This window comes from Carcharhinus amblyrhynchos, chromosome X (genome assembly GCF_965287045.1).
Source record: "Carcharhinus amblyrhynchos chromosome X, sCarAmb.v2.hapA, whole genome shotgun sequence".
Classification (NCBI taxonomy): Eukaryota; Metazoa; Chordata; class Chondrichthyes; order Carcharhiniformes; family Carcharhinidae; genus Carcharhinus; species Carcharhinus amblyrhynchos.
The window spans coordinates 12,943,877-12,963,581 of NC_137359.1; the positions used below are offsets into that span (position 1 = coordinate 12,943,877).

General features: G+C 40.6%; 1 protein-coding gene across 6 annotated transcripts in view; it reads right to left on the minus strand.

The window, feature by feature from the left end:
- kmt2d (lysine (K)-specific methyltransferase 2D) overlaps positions 1–19,705 on the minus strand; it is a 230,807-nt gene that overhangs the window by 148,304 nt on the left and 62,798 nt on the right. For all 6 annotated transcript variants that reach the window (XM_080217863.1, XM_080217861.1, XM_080217862.1 and 3 more), the window contains 7 exons: positions 17,047–17,137; positions 11,286–11,421; positions 9,923–10,173; positions 6,537–6,646; positions 5,378–5,540; positions 1,807–1,978; positions 763–877 (listed from right to left, as the gene is read on the minus strand). In XM_080217863.1, coding sequence (XP_080073989.1) covers positions 763–877; positions 1,807–1,978; positions 5,378–5,540; positions 6,537–6,646; positions 9,923–10,173; positions 11,286–11,421; positions 17,047–17,095 — 996 coding nt within the window. In that variant the 5' untranslated portion in view covers positions 17,096–17,137. The remainder of the gene's footprint in view (positions 1–762; positions 878–1,806; positions 1,979–5,377; positions 5,541–6,536; positions 6,647–9,922; positions 10,174–11,285; positions 11,422–17,046; positions 17,138–19,705) is intronic.

A 19,705-nucleotide genomic window follows, 5' to 3' on the forward strand; every position in this document is an offset into this window, starting at 1 on the left:
GCACAAGGTCAGATAAAAGAACAAAAGGGACAAGCAGGGCAGGTAAAGAGGAAAGGTATTTTTATAACATTGAGCTAGTCAAAAAGAGGAAAACAAAACCCAAGAAAAGTAACTTTTTTTTTGCTCATTCAATCCTTGCATGTAAATGAATTATCCAATAGTTATACAGAAAAAAATGTGATTATTCTATGACAAAATTGAGGTCAGCTTGGAGATCAGAAGCATCAAAGCACTTGCCACCTTCAGCGGTCATGGCAGCAAATGCTTTACAAAAGCACGATGAGTGGGGAAAGATTGACTCGTGGTCTCATTATGATATCAAACTGTTGGTCTTACTCTTTTATTCTTCTCCCCACTTCAGCAAATTATGGACAATAAATCTGTGGCTGATCGGCAATAACTTTATGAAAATAAGCATGCGAAAAGAATTGGTGAAACAAACGAAGCTGAAGGATCGAAACCCTATCTGATCAAAAACATTCACAACAACATATACTACAACTTTGCCAGCATAATTTTAACCTTTAGCTGAAAAAGTAATGAAGCACATCCCAAACTTCGTAATGGTCAAATGCAAGTGAGCCTACTAGAGAAAGATTTGCAAACTCTCATCTGTCCGGGTGGAATTTGTTGTACACAAAAAATGTTTACATACATGACTTTTGAGTATCATTCACATTCACTGGTTTGTCAAACATATGCAAACCACTAATGTCATCTATATCTGATGCTGAATGACATTAATAGAACACACACACCCACCTTGCATTTCCAGCTATCAGTAGGCAGTGACTCCATTGCTGGTTTCAAACAAAATGTGTGATAGCCCTTGTCACATGCATCACACACAAGCATCATTGTGTCTGCACCAGGCTGCCTGCATGGAATTCAATAGGAGACATTACAACCTTGCCTGCACAAATCAGAGAATAGTACAGTACAGAATGAGGCCACTCAGTCCACTGAATCTGCCCTGGCTCTCTCGAAGAACAACCCAGTTAATCCCAGTCCCCCGTTCTTTCCCCATATCCATGAAATTTTTACCTCCTTCAAATATTTATCCAATTCCATTTTGAAGGCTGCTATCAAGTCCACACCCCCCCACCCTATCAGGCAGTGCATTTCAAATCCGAACCACACTTTGCGTAAAATGTTTTCCTTCCCATCACCTCTGGTTAAAGAGCAAAGAAAATTACAGCACAGCAACAGACCCTTCAGTCTTCCAAGCGTGGACCGACCATGCTGCCTAACTGAATTAAAACCCCCTACCCCTTACAGGGGCCGTATCCCTCTATTCCCATCCTATTCATGTATGTGTCAAGACGCCCTTTAAAAGTCACTGTTGTATCTGCTTCTACTACTTCCCACGGCACCCACCACGCCCTGTTTAAAAAACTTGTCTTGTACATCTCCTTTAAATCTTGCCCCTCACACCTTAAACCTATGCCCTTTAGTAATTGACTTTTCCACTCTGTCCATGCCCCTCATTGGTTCTTTTGCCAATTACCTTAAATATAAGCTGTCATTGTTGTGCTAAATGTTTTACAGATGTATGTTAATAGAAATTTCTACAAATAAAAGAGCACACCAACTTTCAATGCATACATATAAATTACACAAATGACAGCACAAGATAGCGCAATAAACCATTTTGAAAGAGAGAACATGGACTACCTGCCCTTCATATTTGCAGTTTTCTCTGCAACTATTAACATTCTAACAGGTTACACAGATTTTATCTTCAGTCAGTCTCTGACAATGTTGTGCTACCAATGCAATTTCTGCCCATCTGAAACAGTTACAAACCTGCAAGTCTGGCACACTTTACACTCCGGGCACTGCCAACCAGCACGTTTAACTGGTGTCACGACAATTTCCAGACAGGCACCATGATAATGCAGTCCACAGCTGGTACAGAAAAGAAGGTCCAGGAGATCTCCTGGAGCGTCACACACACCACAATTTGCCTCATCCTTTGCTAAAATAGAATAAAAATGGGTATTATGTTAACACTTCTGTTATAACTGACCACTTTCAAATCGGAGAGATTGGAAACCTGCACAGATTGATCATTTTTAAATACATTTAATTTTAACTTTTTTTAACAGATAAACCAAGTTAGCCCTGTGTTACCCTGCAGGGACGACTTTGATTGCTTTGAATGAAAACATCCTAAACGAGTCGATCACAGACAGTAAACCTAGGTCACAGTACAGAGCTAGAGTCACTGCTCCAGTTAATATTTTCCCAAATGAGGCTCACAACTATTATTCAGGATTTTTAAAATTACACGTAGCAATCACAATCATCAGCTTGATTTAAAATTAGGTCTGTCAGCTGCAAATAAAATTACCGATTTGGAAGTTAGGACTATTCACAAAAGTACTCGGTGAAAAAACTGCTATATCTAAACAACTCTGATTTATGCATTTATTCCACCTCAGAGCATTTTGATTCTATTACAAAGGTGTTCTATTTGGATTGGTTCATAAATTGGAATTAGAGGTTGGCTTTTATCATTGGTGTACCAGTTCAACTTTCAACACAAATGAAAGATTTAATTACTACCTGTTACAGTTGCAAAGTAAACCAGAGAGTTATATCTAAAATGTATTAAAACAATTCCAGAAGTGGTACTCACGATGTAATAAAATGTAACAGTTCAGAAACAATTAGCAATCTCACTTCTTGCAGAGGGGATTTCCCAGATGTGCAATCTATTGAGCAGTATTCACCCAACCTAGATCCATGTTCCCTACTCCTCCCAGATCCCACCCTCACATCATCCTCTAACCATCACATCATCCTCCAGCCCAACTTGAATAGAAAACTGTCCTTTCTCTTTGCTCCCCCTGTACTGGAGATCAAAATGAATATATACAATGCAATGAAGACAATGTAATAATTTTGTGCCAACGAGCAATATTTAAGGGTGCAGCATAGTGGCACAGTGGTTAGCACTGCTGCCTCACAGCACCAGGGACCCAAGTTCAATTCCAGCCTCAGGTCACTGTGTGGAGTTTGCACATTCTCCCAGCGTTTGCGTGGGTTTCCTCCCACACTCCAAAGATGTGCGGGTTAGGTGGACTGGCTGTGCTAAATTGGGCCCCTTCGTGTCAGGGGGACAAGCGAGGGCCCGGGTGGGATTGTCGTCGGTGCAAACTCAATGGGCTGAATGGCCTCCTTCAGCACTGTAGGTATTCTAATAATGTGATATGTTTAGTAGGACTTAACAGTATACGGTGGTTTAACTGTATTGAAATGATCCTATGTTGGATCAGAGCAATACTATTTCTCAACCTTAAATTTGAGCTGAATTGCGTTCTCCATTACTATCCACATGTTCATTTCAATAAAGCTCAAGCTCATCAATAAAAATAAAAGAAACATTTCGCCAAAGTATTTTACTTCTCCAAGATGGTGAAGTTCAGAAATCAGCCTGACAACAGTACTCAATAGCTAGGTTGTCTGAAGGCAGAACACATTGGGACAGAAACTGAACTCACATTGAAGTACTGTCCATTTGAAATTGCCAATACACAAAAACTTGCCAGTTCTCTTATCAAACATCTGGCTAACAAAAGATTTGCACCCTAGATTTGTCTTGTCCATATTAGTATACAGACACTGTGATGTTGACGTAGATTCAGTGGCCAAATCTCCATATTCAGAATTGCTGCCCAGCTCACTTCACTAGTGTCCCATCGCGAAGTTGGAATCAAGATGCAAGCGCAGACCACAATTTTTCATAAACATTAATGACTTATTTTCGCAAGTACCCTGCAATTTATGAAGCACTCTCATATCCATACATGTTCGTTCACTCACACGCAGCATTAAATAAGCATGAGGAAGGAGGAAATGGAGGGTTGCATTACTAGCTAAATGGGAGAAGTCTCACAACACCAGGTTAAAGTCCAACAGGCTTACTTGGTGTCATGACCTTTCAGAGCGCTGCTCCTTCATCAGATGAGTGGAGAGTTGGGTTCACAAACAGGGCATGAACAGACAAAGACTCAATTGCAAGATAATGGCCTGTGGCTTCCAACCATTATCTTGCAATTGAGTCTTTGTCTATATATGCCCTATTTGTGGACCCAATTTCTCCACTCACCTGAAGCAGCAGCACTCTGAAAGCTCGTGACACCAAATTAAACCTGTTGGGCTTTAACCTGGTGTTGTGAGACTTCTTACTGTGCCCACCCCAGTTCAACACTGGCTCTCCACATCAATAACTAGATGAGGAAAGGTGGGAGGAGGCTCAAATGGAGCACAGATGACTGATTAGAGTGTGCAAATACAGTTGCAGACCAAACAGTTCAGGATAAAGTTCAGTTGGGTAACAGTGCAACAAGAGGTTAAACTGTGTTCAATGCCATCAAATTAAAACTCACCCTACATTACTCAGTCTAACACCTCCCAATCCTATCCCAATAAGCACCTATTGACATTCCCTACCTCAAAGGTCTGTGGCTACCATCTAATCCTCACCCTGACTTGTTTTACCTGTCTACCCTATCTTAGTTCCCTCTCACATATATCTTAGTTCACCTATACCTTTCCTTTCACATCATCACCTCCTGACACACCTCCCCATTTCCCATCCTTTTGGCCTCAATCTTCACCTTCGAATCAACACGTTCCTTTCACCAACCTCACATTTTATCCTCCCACCTTCTAACCCTACTTGGTACAAAAAATTAAAATTGAGCTCGACTGCTAGGACACAAAAGCCATGAGATAGATTAGTATTAAATATAGATGGCGATGCAAACCCATCTGGATGTACATAACTCAAACTGGTAACAGAACAAATGATTCGGTCAAGTTGTGTTTTTTTAAAAAAGAAACTGTCTCCCCCACCCTTCCATCTTCAAAAATACTCCAGCTGAGATATGGTTCTACATCAACTGCTCACCTTCCATACCTGCTTAAATAATTACATCTAGAAAGCTTTGCAGGGGATGGAAGATAACCCAGCTAAACACTAAACCTAACCCTCCCATCCAACATCTGCACTCATGCACTTGCTAATAAGAGTCAAATGAACAGCAACCAAAGAATCTTGGTTGATTTTCACCTTACTGCACGCAGGATTGCCTCGACCAGTCACAGGTACCTGACACCACTTCCTCCAAGATCAAGCCAATTGTGCCAGGGGTCAAACTTGGGTCCTTTTGTACAGCTTAGTTCAGCATCAAACACAGCATCTACCCACAGCTAATGAAGAACCAGATTCTCACTTTAGATATATAAAAAAAACACACACAAATCTGGAGGAAGAAAAAATTGATGCAAGTATTCGCAATCCCTATTTAGTAGAACAGTAAGAATTACATCTTTAATACTGAAGACTATTTAAAGCATGTGTAAGTACCTATCTCCACTGCTTTATCAATATGTTCTGGACACAGAAGGGTCAAGGATTTCATTGACTGAAAGGATCCAGATGCTGCTGCGCAGGGAAAGTGGTACGATCTTAAACATCCCTCCATCTGGCACTGGATGGTAGCGCCCAACCGTTTACAATACTCACATTTCTGTGAAATAAAATATAAATATTACTCTTAAAATGTTATGCATTGCTATAAATTATTTTCAGCTCAACATTTAGAAAAACAAAACCAGGCAGACGTGCAGAGCAATGACAACTAAATTATTAGAGTATGGGTACATTTACACAACTGCAGCTTTCATGAGAAAATGGCAGTCTTAGTAGTTTGGCAGCAAAGTCAAATTACAACACTTTTAATACACCATCATTCAAGCTTGCTGTAGTGCACAATTAAGCAATGGACAATGTTACACATCAATAGTCCACTGCTTCTTACTGTTACCCTTACGCAATAAAGATTTCATTTCAGATAGCAAAGTTGCCTGACTGCTATACAACCCACACTTTGGGAACAGGATTTTAAAAAAATATGGAGTCTGTCTTCCATATCTGCTTAAAGTGGAGAAGTGTCAGCTTCAACCGTTTACTCACCCACAAAACTAAACTGCTCTTAGGATGAAGGAAAAACAAAAGCAAAACTTTTTGCAGCCCCATTATTGCAACTTATGGAGTGAAAGATGATCAAAGTTACTCCAATTACCTCTGGGCCTCCCTTGACGATCTGGGAATTGGGTGCTGTTTACCAAACTGGAATTTAATGCCATGCTCCTGCTCCAGCAAACCTACACTCGTGTGGCAAAGGGTCATCCCAGTTTCCACAAAGCAAGTTGAAATATCAAAAAAGAACAGCTGACACAACAGCTTCTCCTCTCAAAAATTACCATGCCTCCACTAGTCAATGGTCAATAGCTAACACAATTAAATGCGGTAAACAGCAGAAACAGATTTGTGCCCCAGTAATATTTAGCATACTTGAGGGTGCCCCTTGAGCAAGTTATCAGTTAGGACTGCGATCTTCAAAAATTCAGCAAATAATCTTATAGGGAAATTAATGTTTTGTTAACCAGCCCTCGCAAAGAGTTTAAAAGGATGGACTACATATTACTCAAAGAACTCAAAGTAATGAAATTTTCTCTCTTACCTGTGAGATACCTGAGATTACAGCTTTGTCCACATTAACCAGTTTTTGCCCCTCGCCCTGTTCAACACCAGCTGACCAGGCTGCACACCAATGATGAGCCCAGAAATGTCCTGTGGATAAACATATTTAAGATCAGAAACAAAACCTGTTTGTGGGTCAGTGTAAACTTGATACTTTGCTTGAGGTTCCCGATGTTTCTGATTTTGTAATTGTAATGACAATGACAGTCAGAATTCATCAACATTACAGCTGTGAAACCCCAAGCAACTTCTAGTACCCGCACATGTGCGGATAAACGCAAGGACCTAAAAGTTACTGGCAGTGATTCCCACTCCTCCACACAATGTGCTGTTGAAGGTGAAAAGATGGACATCACATGAATTGAAGTGAACTTTCACTTTTTTGTGTACAGTCATATCAAACCCTCAAAAGGAATTACACATTAAATGAATGAGATTAACTGGTTTTCAAACAGCGTACCAAGTTCATAATTACTGCTGATCATCATCTCTGGGCCAGAAAAACTTTCATATTTGTGGAATGTCAACTTTCTCCTTTATGATTTCTCCTTTTGCACTGCTTTTACAGAAGGTTAAATTCACAATACTTAAGTTTCTACTTTATTCCCATGTCCAAGTCTACTCCACTCTCTACAAAATGGTTAAAAAATGAAAGATAAACAGTACATTTTAATTCTTAAAATGTGAAGATTCTTCAGTTTGATTGATTACTTGGCCTGCTTGACAACATCACTGCTGCTAGACTTCGCAGCCTATAGTTGGTGCCAGAATCAAATTAATGATGGGGAAGGTGAAATTCACCAAACAGAGATCACTCAATCTTTATGGACAGCTTTTGGACTTGTTGATCCATTATCAAATTTAAATTTTGATAATATTTTTGGGAGAATAAAAGCACCAATGGAAGATCTGGTTACATATTATACTGCTTAGAGAAATAGCCAAATGTGATTTCCAGTGTGTGTCATTCTAGATGGTTGCAGTGATTAGGCTGAACTGAGTTATGCAGAAAATATTAGTTCTGTTCAGTGCAGCAAATTAACTTCTCAAAAACTAAACAGACGTTTAATTGAAAAAAAGACAATGAACTACCTGTTTTGGACGCACCAATTTTTAAAAAAATACTATGGAGAGAAAAAGGACATCATTGCTTTTTTTCAACTTTTTGTATGTCAGCATCAGACCACGCATCCGATTAGATCATTAAGTCGGATGTAGGGCAACGGTCCTGACACAATAATGTACCTCAAGCCAAATCTCACAAAGCGTTCTTGGTCCATGAGCATGACATTTCATTTTTGCCATTTGGTGTTATAATGTAACCCATGGTAACATGCTGAGGGTCAGCTGACCAGTGGGCGATGCAACCAATGGCACAATGATATGGTGATCAGCTGACCACGTATAAATAAAAAGCAGATAGGAATGGTTGGGAGCTTGTATGGCCCAGGATGTGGCCCCAAGTGTTAAGAGTATTGCAATTTTATTAAACCTTTCTCTTTGATTTACTTTCTGAAGTTAGTTCTTTTATTGCTTACAACTGAAGTCTCCTCAGATGAACATTTGGTTCAGAATTATGGATATTTTTATCCTGAGAACTCATTGGTACCAGTTTTTGTGCCAGTTAAAACTCATCCAACTGGGGCCCTGTGGAAGGAGAAGACTTTTCTCTTGTCTGGTGAACTTGAAACCCAAGTCATGGGGCAGAACATTACATTACAGGTACATTTATAAGTGAGCACAATTCGTAGACTGTGCTTTTACTATGGCTTTGACCCAACACATCCTACATGATTGCACTTCAAAAGGTCAGCTGAACAACATTAGTCAAGACTACTCAGGAGATCATTTGTATACAAGAATAAAATTTGAAATGTTTGCACTGTCATGACTATTTTTGGTAGCTGCATAGCAGTTTCCCCTAACATAAAAGGGAGAAAGAAATACCTGCATTTAGCGCCTGATCTCATACATCTCAAAGCATTTCAATTAAATTCATTACTTTGAAGTGCAGCAAATTATGTAGCAAATGCGACAGCCATTTTGCGCACAGCAACATCCTTGAAATAGCAATGAGATGACTGGCCAGTTATCAATGTTTTGGTGGTGCTGGTTGAGGGAACAATGTTGGCCAAACATCAGGAAGAACCGATTGCTCTTCAAAGAGTGGGAGATGATCTTTAAGTAAGCTGAACCATTGGACAAGGCTTATGTCTCATTCAAAAGACAATGGAGCACTCCCTCAGTAGTGTGCTACCACATCACTCTAGATTATGAGCTCAAGTTTTGAAGTGAACTTCAAACCAAACAAAAGATTCTGACTCAGGAAAGAATGAATTACCAACTGAGCCAGGCTGACAAATTGTCACATACTGTAAAGAGGTATGCTGTTGGATCACACACCAGAAGGTATTGTGATGCCCAAGTGGATAAATGCACCACAATGATGTGTTACAGAGCCAGAGACAAGGAATTCTCACATTTGACATTTAGTCTACAAGAAGTTATCCAAATACAGCCAGTGCTACTGGTCAGGAGCAATGAAAAAGGTAAGAAGCAGGAGAAACTAGATATCAAACTTGATTTTTTTTGCTGAGGGAAGGAAAAGAGGAGGAAAGGGGAAAAATACAATCACCAGCAATTCTGCTCCTGATCACCATAATAACTTGGATGGAAAGTGCACCTGCGGACGCAAGGTGACAAGAGCACCTGGTTCAGCTGCCAAGACAATTCAGACTTCTTGTCACAAAATATTTATGAAAAGGTAACTTGGAAATGTTACTTCAACTGTGCAGTGTAGTGTGATTTTATATACTCAGACTATAGAAAAAGACAATAATGTCAGAACTATAGTTTGTTTGAGGCCTTACAAAATCATTTCTTTTCCTCTCAAATATATATTCTTCTTCTTGTCCAGTTAAGACGAGATCATACTTGGTTGGCATTATACCAGCATGAACTTTTCTTTAAATTAATTAAATCTGCACAAGTACATAGTGACAATGATCTGTCAAGGGCTTCATAGGCATATGTAATTCCCCAGACTGAAGCATTCAAGTCCACAGTAAAAGGGTATCATACAATGACACTGTCATTACTGCAGAATCATTCTGGACTACTCAAAAGATTCCATTATTCAAATCATTAAAAAGTAACAGATTTAACAGGATTGAAAAACTAAAATTTTAATGAATCCAAACTGTAATCTTTTAAACATAAATTTATTGGGAAAGTAATGTTAATAACAATTTTATAAAGAATCTTCAGCATACAACAAATTTAATACAGAAATGATGCCCCTGAAATCCAGGAGAACAGTTTGGGGAAATGTTGGACTCTAAACAAGAAAGTAAACAGTTTTTTCACCTGTAGACTCAAAAACAGCCATTGTTGTTGCACTTTGCTCAAAGCCAACTCGCACGAGCTCATCTGAGAGCCCCTCCACCCCTGAAACACTCCGGTGACTCGATGCTGGACTGGCTTCCCTCGCCATTCTGTTAGTCCCTCCATTTCCAAGTTCATCCAACATAACCGATGGATCAAATTGTTTCAGCTCTCTTTGTCCATGTAAACTCTGCTCTCCACAGTTACAAAACACGCACAGCTTCTGTTCCAAGCTGAACAAAATGATGATACAAAACATTAGTTCCCTTCATAACTGATCTTTCAAATTACATTTTCAATAAAAGCCATTATCTTTATTATTTCTTCTGCTTACATTCATTAATTTATACTAATCTTTAAAGTAGCTACCCAGAGATTGATACACCATTACCAGCCACAAGCTCAGAAAAGTATTTGGATTTTAACTATTTTTCTGTAGTAATGCAAGTTGACAACAGCAAAGTTGTTGCTCACTCAAACTAAAACTAAACCACCAGAATGAGGAAAAATTTGCATAAATGAAAAGTAATGTTGGTTACAGGTCTGAATTAAAAGTGTTTACTTGATTCAGGCGAATCTTTAGTGCTATGTTAAAAAGGATTCATTATAAACCACAACCTTGATAGAATTCAGATCAGCCCTGTCCTCCCACAATATGTAATACAGGACTTAACAGTTTGGAATGATTAAATCATGGTACATACTATCTTTGTCACTAGTTTCTTGCTACCATCAATTTCCTTTTTAGCTCTACTGTACTTCGATGCCGGCTCCTTCTTCCAGCTCACCTTTCCACCATCACGATACTCAATCTTTTTCCATTTATGAAGGGAAACTGCAGAAAAGTACTTTCTCACTTGGGTCGCAGTCTTTCACAGACTGATACTGGAGGTTCAACTTGTTGCGACACACTAATGGGACTCAAATTCATGCTAAGTTCCGGGTTTCATCTGTGTGAGCGAGAGAGATACTAACAGAGCCAAGAGCTTCCTCAATTACCTAATAGCTGGTTCAAAAGCAGCACAGAGACATACAAGAACACCAGAAATGTAGCAAAGGATGACTTGAAGAACACAGACCAGAGAAAAGGCAGAGATGAAACACTGCGCCTTAAGAACTGCATCATTAATTAATTAAAAGAAAGCCAAGTGAGGATAAATTTTCAGACCACTGCAGAATATCCTTCATTCTTCACCCTCAAGAAATTTATGAAATACTGCCTTTATTCATAGTTGATCAGCTAGTGCTGGATTAAAAGAGGAGGGAATTGTAGAATTTCCCCTCTTAGAAATTTCAAGGAATGCCCTCAGATCCCCAGGCATCATCTATGCATTTGCCCTCTTACCTGCACTGCTCTTTGTGTTGCTCTTTCAAAGCGGGCTCTGATGTTTCTTCTTGTATTGAGCAAACATGAGATGCAGACGGATCAGCTTCTTCATCCTCTGCTAAACAACTAGTTTCAGCAGAGTCTACGTTCATAGCTGCAACAGAAAATAAAACTGCTCTAAATATTAATCCAAAATGCATTATAAACTAACATCATTTCAGAAATACCTTTTGCAAACTTGTTACCAACTTTTCATGAGCTTTACTGTTAAACTACAAACAAGTTAATTTCATTACCCATGGGTTTAAAGCTTTTTAATCACTAAGTGAACATATCATACAGGTGAGTGTGGATGCTACCAACACCAGGAATATACATACAGGCCTGATTCTGGGATCATTTTTCATTTCTTTTAAAATCAGTAACAAACATGCCAAGTTGAACAGGATGTTTAGAATAAGAATTCTAAGAATCATAAAAAAAGCTAAAAACGCATCGCAGATCAAAATGAGAATAAAGATGCAGGAATGGGATTTTTACATAGCCACCAAACTAGATTCTCAGAAGACCAACCACATCCTAGCATTCTTACTCACACGTTGGAATTCTACATAGGGTTGCATTATAACCTGCTACCCAGATGGCTCAATGGGCAAAAATATAAGCAAGACTTATGAGTTGGTTCTGGTCCGGTTCTGCCACTGCAGCAGGTCAAGTGTGACAAACAGCCTCAACATTCTGGGATGAAGAGAGTGAGGTGGGGATGGGAGGTAGAATCATCCGAGATACCACTCCCAACAGCTACTCAACATGCTGGACTATGTCTGTGTGTACGTGAGCACTTTAACATGGTGGAAATGACTGCATGCACCTATCCTGACGGAAGTACAACTCAAGTCTTCTCTGGCAATCATTTGTTAACAAGCACATCTAAGAAACTCTGTGTCACTGGACATGAGTTCTGTGGGTTCTTGTGAGGCTGATGAGCCACATTTCCAACCACACACATGACAACTGTTTCCAGGTGGTGGGAATTGGTCCTTGGACTCTAGATTGCTGGTATTCAAGTTCCTTTCTCAGACTTCCGCTTGCTGCCAGGTGTTCTCAAAAATGTGTCGAAAATTCTCATCTTTAGGCTTCCGAAGGTGGCGCGTGTACATTGGATAGGATTTTGGATTCCCGTACTGATGCCAGCCTTACTTGCGAGGTGGTTCCCCAAGTGCAGGGCAAATATTCCACATTTGGGAGGGTTTCTCCATTGATTTTGAAGGGAGAGCGCCAGATCTTGTCTAGGGTGGGTTGGTAAAGTCTTCTTCAGGTTGAGATAGATTCTTCAGTATGCTTCCACGAATGCCTCAAGCACAGCTTTGAGATTCTCTTCTGAAAGAGCTGAGATGGCACTGCAAGTTTCACAAGTGTCAGCGTCATTTTCTTTCTGGATTTTAACCAGTTGAGGTTGAAAAGTTTTCCGTCCATCCTGGGGACGATGTCCTCTCCACAAAGAAGCTTGTTCTGGACAAGGTGAAGGAGAAGGATGTCTACAGAGACTGGGAGAAGGCAGCTCGCGAGAATTCGGGCAATGATCTTCCTGGCGATGGATGTATTTCGCATAGTTTACTTTGTCTCCTTTCTTGAAGATGGTGCTGATGACAGCATTCCTGAGGTTGGCTGGAATTTCTTCTTTATCCAAATTTTTCAGGAACAGCTGACAGAGAGGAAGTTTGAAAATCTCCACTGGAATACCGTCCACTCCTGTGGCTTTTCCATTCTTCCCATGTTTAATGGAGGCCTCAACGTCATCAATGTTTGGTGGAATTCCAAGTCATCTTTGATGTGGAGTTGGGGAATTTCCTCAAACACGTCCTCGTCTATGACTGTATCACAGTTTAGGAGTTCTCTCCATTGAAGGCTGATGTTTTCTCTGGCTTTCAAAAGGGTTCTGCCCTTACTTCATACCAGTTTGAGACCTAGGGTGTTAGGCCAAAATATTGCCTCAGTGGTACTGAAGCAGCCCTGGGCGTTGTGCTTGTCCATGATGATTGCAGCTCATTTTGGTGATGACGGCATGCTCATACAATTCCAAATTTTAATAACAACTCCTAGTAGGACCACCCTAACTAGACAGATCAAAAGGCAGGAAAGGGAGATTAAAGGCTTTCTGTTGACCCTCTGGTGAATCAGACTAATGTTCTGCTCATAGAAAAATGTCTTTCATTACAAAAATAAAGCAGAGACAAGTCACAGCCATGTAAATACAACAGCAGAAAACTGTAATCAACGCAAAGCAAGGTGATATGCCACTTGGAGTCAAGTATCTTTATCTAGACAAACAGCACTAGGCACAGGAGGCCAACTAACTAAATAAAACAATCAGCTCTTCAAGAGGCAGTGCTGGCGAAATGGGCTTAAAGGTCCCCTCTGGTGCTGCAAAAATCAGCTTATGATTCTATACTAGTATTTGTGCTTTATTTGAACACATTTATTTAGTAAATGTTTTTGGCAATTAAAACCTAGTGTCAAAGGCTAGCACAGTATTATTTATTATGTCACCTTCTGAAGAGAAAGATCACATGCAAGCCTTAATAAAACAAGTAAATTGTGAGATCTCCAGGTATCCTGGCAAGTGAAAACACCTGTGTTATAGGGACTCATCTAGAAGTTCAGTCAGAAATGTAGAAATCAAAAAATACTTAGGCTAAATTAAAAACCCAAACAAAAGACAGGTCTTCAGGTCTCTTTCCATCGACTAACACTGAACAATACAGAGGTGTTCTGGTTTATATACTTCGCCATTTACAAAATTATACTAAGAGAGACTTCTCTAATTTTTATCCTTGAAGTTAAGGTTATCATGTAACCAACCACTTTTGCATATAGATTTGCATCAAGGAAAAGCTTACAAAAAACTTCAGGGATTCATAAGAAAACTGGTTGTACTTACTGTGAATTACAGCTTCGTGTGCATTTTCCACCACAGATTGTGTTGCAAAACAACTTACAAAAATGCTAATTTTAATCACTATACTTTTCCAAGTACAAAATACTCTGAAAATATCAGGCCATTACTTTGTTAATGATATCCAGCTTGTACATTTATAGCTGCTAAACTCAAATTTGACCACCTGGCCTATTAATAACAAGATATGAGCCATGTTGACAGCACACCATTTTTGTGCTCATGCAGGAAAGTCCTGCAGCAAGTAGATTACAGACAATTTGGTCCTTCTTGCTCAAAGTTTGGCAAGTGGACATAGAATGAGGGTGCAGTCTCGTCTTGCTCAACAATACTGTCCAATTGTTTGTAGGGTCTTCCGCTTAGAAAATATACCAAGATGCTTTATGGGGTGGAGTGGGATGGGGAGATTTTTATTAAAAAGAGAGTAATGTTTGCTGAACAGTGAGAGGTAATCTAAGACTTGGCTGGAAGGGCTAATTTTGAAGATGATCTGTAAATATAGAGAAAGAAAAGTAGAGGGGACCAGGGAGCTGGACCAAGGTGATGGAAGCCTCTGCCACCAATAGTGACTCGAATGGGAAGGGTGGGACTGTAGAGAACAAACAGAGAACGTACAGAAGGCCAGAATAAGATGATCTAAAGATATAGAATTGGGTGAAGGGTTGAAAGAGGATGTGGCGGTAGGTGAAATGAGACAATGGACCAATTAGAAGTTAAGGATTAAGATGTTGTATTCAGTGTGTAAAGGGGGCAGGAGCCAGAGAGTCTAAAGGAAATTGAATATACACTTGTAATATAAAAGGGCTGTGGGAAACACAAGGGTAGTGGGACCAATTGAACAACTCTTGCACGAGTTGATCAAGGCACAATGGCCTCCTCATGTTGTAAATGCCATGTTCCTAAGGAACAGGGATAATGGGCAAGTGGGACTGGATATGAGACACCGGAAGAGAAAGACAGGAGTGTGAATAAAGGTTTAGCTGTGGTTGAAGAGGTAGTATATTGCAGAGGTGAAGTAAATGGTCCTGGAAATGGGCAAGATGTAGGCCACCAAGGTTTTGCAAGAACTGATTCAACCTCACCAACAGTTGCAGTGAAGGACAAAGTTAACGACGAGGCATGGAGTGAGGTGCAGGAACCCAAAACAAGGGCCCTAGTCTTCCCAATTTTCAACTGAAGGCAAATCTAACGTCCTCAAGCTGCAGAGAACATGATTGAAATGATCTTTTGCATGCACAAAACATTGCCAAGAAGCATTTCCTGTGCCTAGATCTACTTAGCTGTTGATCAATTTATGTATTGAGTTTGACCCTTCAATTGAACATAAACTGGCTGAGAAATGTCTTTGAAGCCTACTATAACATGCAGCTGTGTGCAGGTCGGCAAACACCATTTTGTATCATAGAAATGATTGGCCACAAAGATAATCTTTCATGGCTATTGTTTCAGTGCATCTTCAAAAGGATACTGAATTGCATGGGTCTGCATTACCCAGACTTTCTCACAGTCAAGAGTCACTCTGATGCCAATGGCAATTAGGCGGGCTGGAAACTCAATTTACCACTGAACTGTCATGCAAGATGCAGTGAAACACATTTCATGGATCAGTTTAATGCTGCACATTAGTACAATAGAGTGCCTTTTGTAAACTGTCTGAATAAAAACACACTAAGTTAACAGAGATTTCCTGGTGTTGGGTCAGGTTGCTGGGGCCTGCATCTCCATATAAGAAAACGTTCTAGTGTAAATATCTAAAGATGCAACATTACTGCAGGTTACAGAGGGACGTAGATAAGCTACAGAGCTGGGCTGAGAGGCGACAAATGGAGTTTAATGTGGAAAAGTGTGAAGTGATTCACTTTGGAAGGAGTAACAGGAATACAGAGTACTGGGCTAATGGTAAATTACTTGGTAGAGTGGTTGAGCAGAGAGATCTCGGTGTCCGTGTGCATAGATCCCTGAAAGTTGGCACCCAGGTTGATCGGGTTGTTGAGAAGGCGTAAGGTGTGTTAGCTTTTATTGGTAGAGGGATTGAGTTTAGGAGCCATGAGGTCACGCTGCAGCTGTACAAAACACTGGTGCGGCCGCACTTGGAATATTGCATACGGTTCTGGTCGCTGCATTATAGGAAGGATGTGGAAGCATTGGAAAGGGTGCAGAGGAGATTTACAAGGACGTTGCCCGGTATGGTGGGAAGGTCTTATGAGGAAAGGCTGAGGGACTTGAGGCTGTTTTTGTTAGAGAGAAGAAGGTTAAGAGGTGACTTAATAGAGGCATATAACATGATCAGAGAATTAGATAGGGTGGATAGTGTGAACCTTTTTCCCTCAGATGGAGATGGCTAGCACAAGGAGACCTAGCTTTAAATTGAGGTATTAGGATAGATGTCAGAGGTAGGTTCTTTACTCAGAGAGGAGCAAGAGCGTGGAATGCCCTGCCTGCAACAGTAGTGGATTCGCCAACATTAAGGGCATTTAAATGGTCATTGGATAAACATATGGATGATATTGGAATAGTGTAGGTTAGATGGGCTTTGGATTGGTTGGCGCAATATCGAGGGCCGAAGGGCCTGTACTGTGCTGTAATGTTCTATGTAACTGAATGTTAGATAATCACAGTCTGATTGTAGAGGTTGCTGTGGAGTTAGAGATAGTGGTGAAAAGGTAGAATGTCAACAGCTGACAATAGATAAATAGCAATACTATATTTTAATACTGATGCTGCTAAGTGGTCAGCTTTTCATTAACAAGCATGAAATACAGACAGGTTTAGTACAGGGGGAGCACATGCAAACACATGACATCAACAATGAACCAGCCATACCTGTGGCACTTGAGCAATTATCCTCATGGCTCGATTCCATTCCATCCATGCTGCACTCTTTTTCCAGAACCCACACCCCTTACCGAAACACCTGAAACATAAATTGGGGAGTTTTGCATTGAAACACATGGCATTTCTTGAGAGCATACAATGTTAGCAATTTTCTTTTTGAAGATGGGGGAGTGAAGTTCATTCTCTCAAAGTAAGGCTTCATATCACAAAATCCCTACAATGCAGGAGGTGGCCATTCAGTCCATCAAGACAGCACTGACTCTTCTACCCAGTCCCACCCAGCCCCATGCCCTATCCCTGTAACCTCACACATTTACCCCACCAATCCATCCAACTTACACATCTTTGGACCTTGGGAGGAAACCAGAGCACCTGGAGGAAACCCACGCAGACAAGAAGAGAATGTGCAAACTCTACACAATCACCCAAGGCTGGAATCAAACCCAAGTCTCTGGCGCTATGAGGCAGCAGTGCTAACCACTACGCTGTCTTGATAATTTTCAGACCAACCAAACGTACTCCACATCAAGCAATATTTAAAAAACAAACAAGCCTGGAAGTGGCCAAATACTGTAACCCAGTAACTTCTCAAGCAAAAATCCAATTTCTTTTTTAAACACAAATTTAGTTTCAACAAAATACACAGGGATAGTATTCGGCGATTAGGCCCCTCGAGCCTGTTCCAGCATTCAATTAGATCATGGTTAATCTGATTTCATCAAGCTGCATCGGGAAGTTACCGAAGTTACTTCTAATTACTAGAGAGTCGACTGGTGGCATGGAGAGGAATTGCAAATGTCGCAACAAATCAGCTACAAAAATTAAAAGCAAATTAGCAGTAATGGACTTGAGATGGAGACAGAAGCCCACCAATGTGACACACAAGTTGGCAAGATGTTTTGTTTCTCACCTTGCATGTGCAGGAAACTAACTTGTCCCTGACTCGGTGAATACTTGCAAATTACACACATTAAATGAGAAGAAAATCGACTCTCGTGTCTGTTCCACCATTTAATGGCTATTATGGATCTTAACTCGACTTATCCACTTGGGTTCCAGATCCCTTCACACCCTTGTATCAATTTCAGTTTTGAAATACTCAATTGACCAATCCTTGGCCACATTTGGGTGACACAGTGGTTAGCACTGCTGCCTCAGTGCCAGGGTCACAGGTCTAATGCCAGCTTTGGGTGACTATGTGGAGTTTGCATGTTCTCCCCATTCCTGCGTGGGTTTCCTCCGGGTGCTCTGATTTCCTTCCATGGTCCAAAGACGTGCAGGTTAGACTGATTGACCATGATAAATTGTCTTTCAGTGCCGGGGGATTAGCAAGATAAATACTTGGGGTTACGAAGATAGGGCCTGGGTGGAATTGTGGTTGGTGTAGATGGGCCAAATGGCTTCCATCTGCATGGTAGGGATTCTAAGATTCTGGGGAAGAGAAATCCAAATTCCCACGGTCCCTCGTGTGAAGCAGAGTTAACTGAACAGCCTATCTCTAATTTTAAGGTGTTCCACCTCTTCCCTCCACTCAATCTATCATGGACATTCTTGACTCTCCCAACAGATGAACTAGTTTAATCATCTTTAATCTGAAGAATCACAAACTCTATTTAATTCTATTTCTCTCTGCAGATGCTGTTCAACCTGCTGAACTTTACCAGCACTTTGTTTTTATTTCACCCTTAATCTACTAGATGCAAGTGAATACATGACTAGCCTATGCAACTAATTCCCTACTCAGCAATAGGTTGCCACTAATTCTACGTGCTTGCACTTTTAAGGCTCGTGTGGAACATTATCAACTGCTTTTTGCTAGTCCATACAATAACACACTCCATTATCTACCCACTTTATAAGCAATCACTATTCAATTGGCTGTCAATAGGCCATAGAGATTTACAGCATGGAAGCAGGCCCTTTGGCCCAACTTAGCCATGCCACCCAGTTTTCATCATTAAGCTCGTTCCAATTGCCTGCATTTGGCCCATAGCCCTCTATACCCATCTTACCCATGTAACTGTCTAAATGTTTTTTAAAAGACAAAAAATTGTACCCGCCTCTACTGCTATCTCTGGCAGCTTGATCCAGACACTCACCAGCCTGTGTGAAAAAATTGCCTCTCTGGACTCGTCTCTTTCCCCTCTTACCTTCAACCTATGCCCTCTAGTTTTAGACTCCCCTACCTCTGGGGAAAAAAATATGGACTACCTATTTTATCAATGCCCCTCATTATTTTATAGACCTCTAAGGTCACTCCTAAGCCTCCTATACTCCAGGGGGAAAAAGTCCCAGTCTGTCCAGCCTTTCCCTATAACTCAAAGTCCCAGTAGCATCCCAGTAAATCTCTGCACTCTTTCTAGTTTAATATCCTTTCTATGATAGGGTGACCAGAACTGCACACAGTATTCCAACTGTGGCCTTACCCATGTCTTGTACAACTTCAACAAGACATTCCAACTCCTGCATTCAATATTCTGAGCAATGAAACCAAGCATGCCAAATGCCTTTTTCACCACACTGTCCACCTGTGATTCCACTTTCAAGGAGCTATGAACCTGTACCCTCAGATCCTCTCCCCAATGCCCTACCATTAACTGATTTAAGTCCTGCCTTGGTTCAATCTACCAAAATGCATCACCTCACA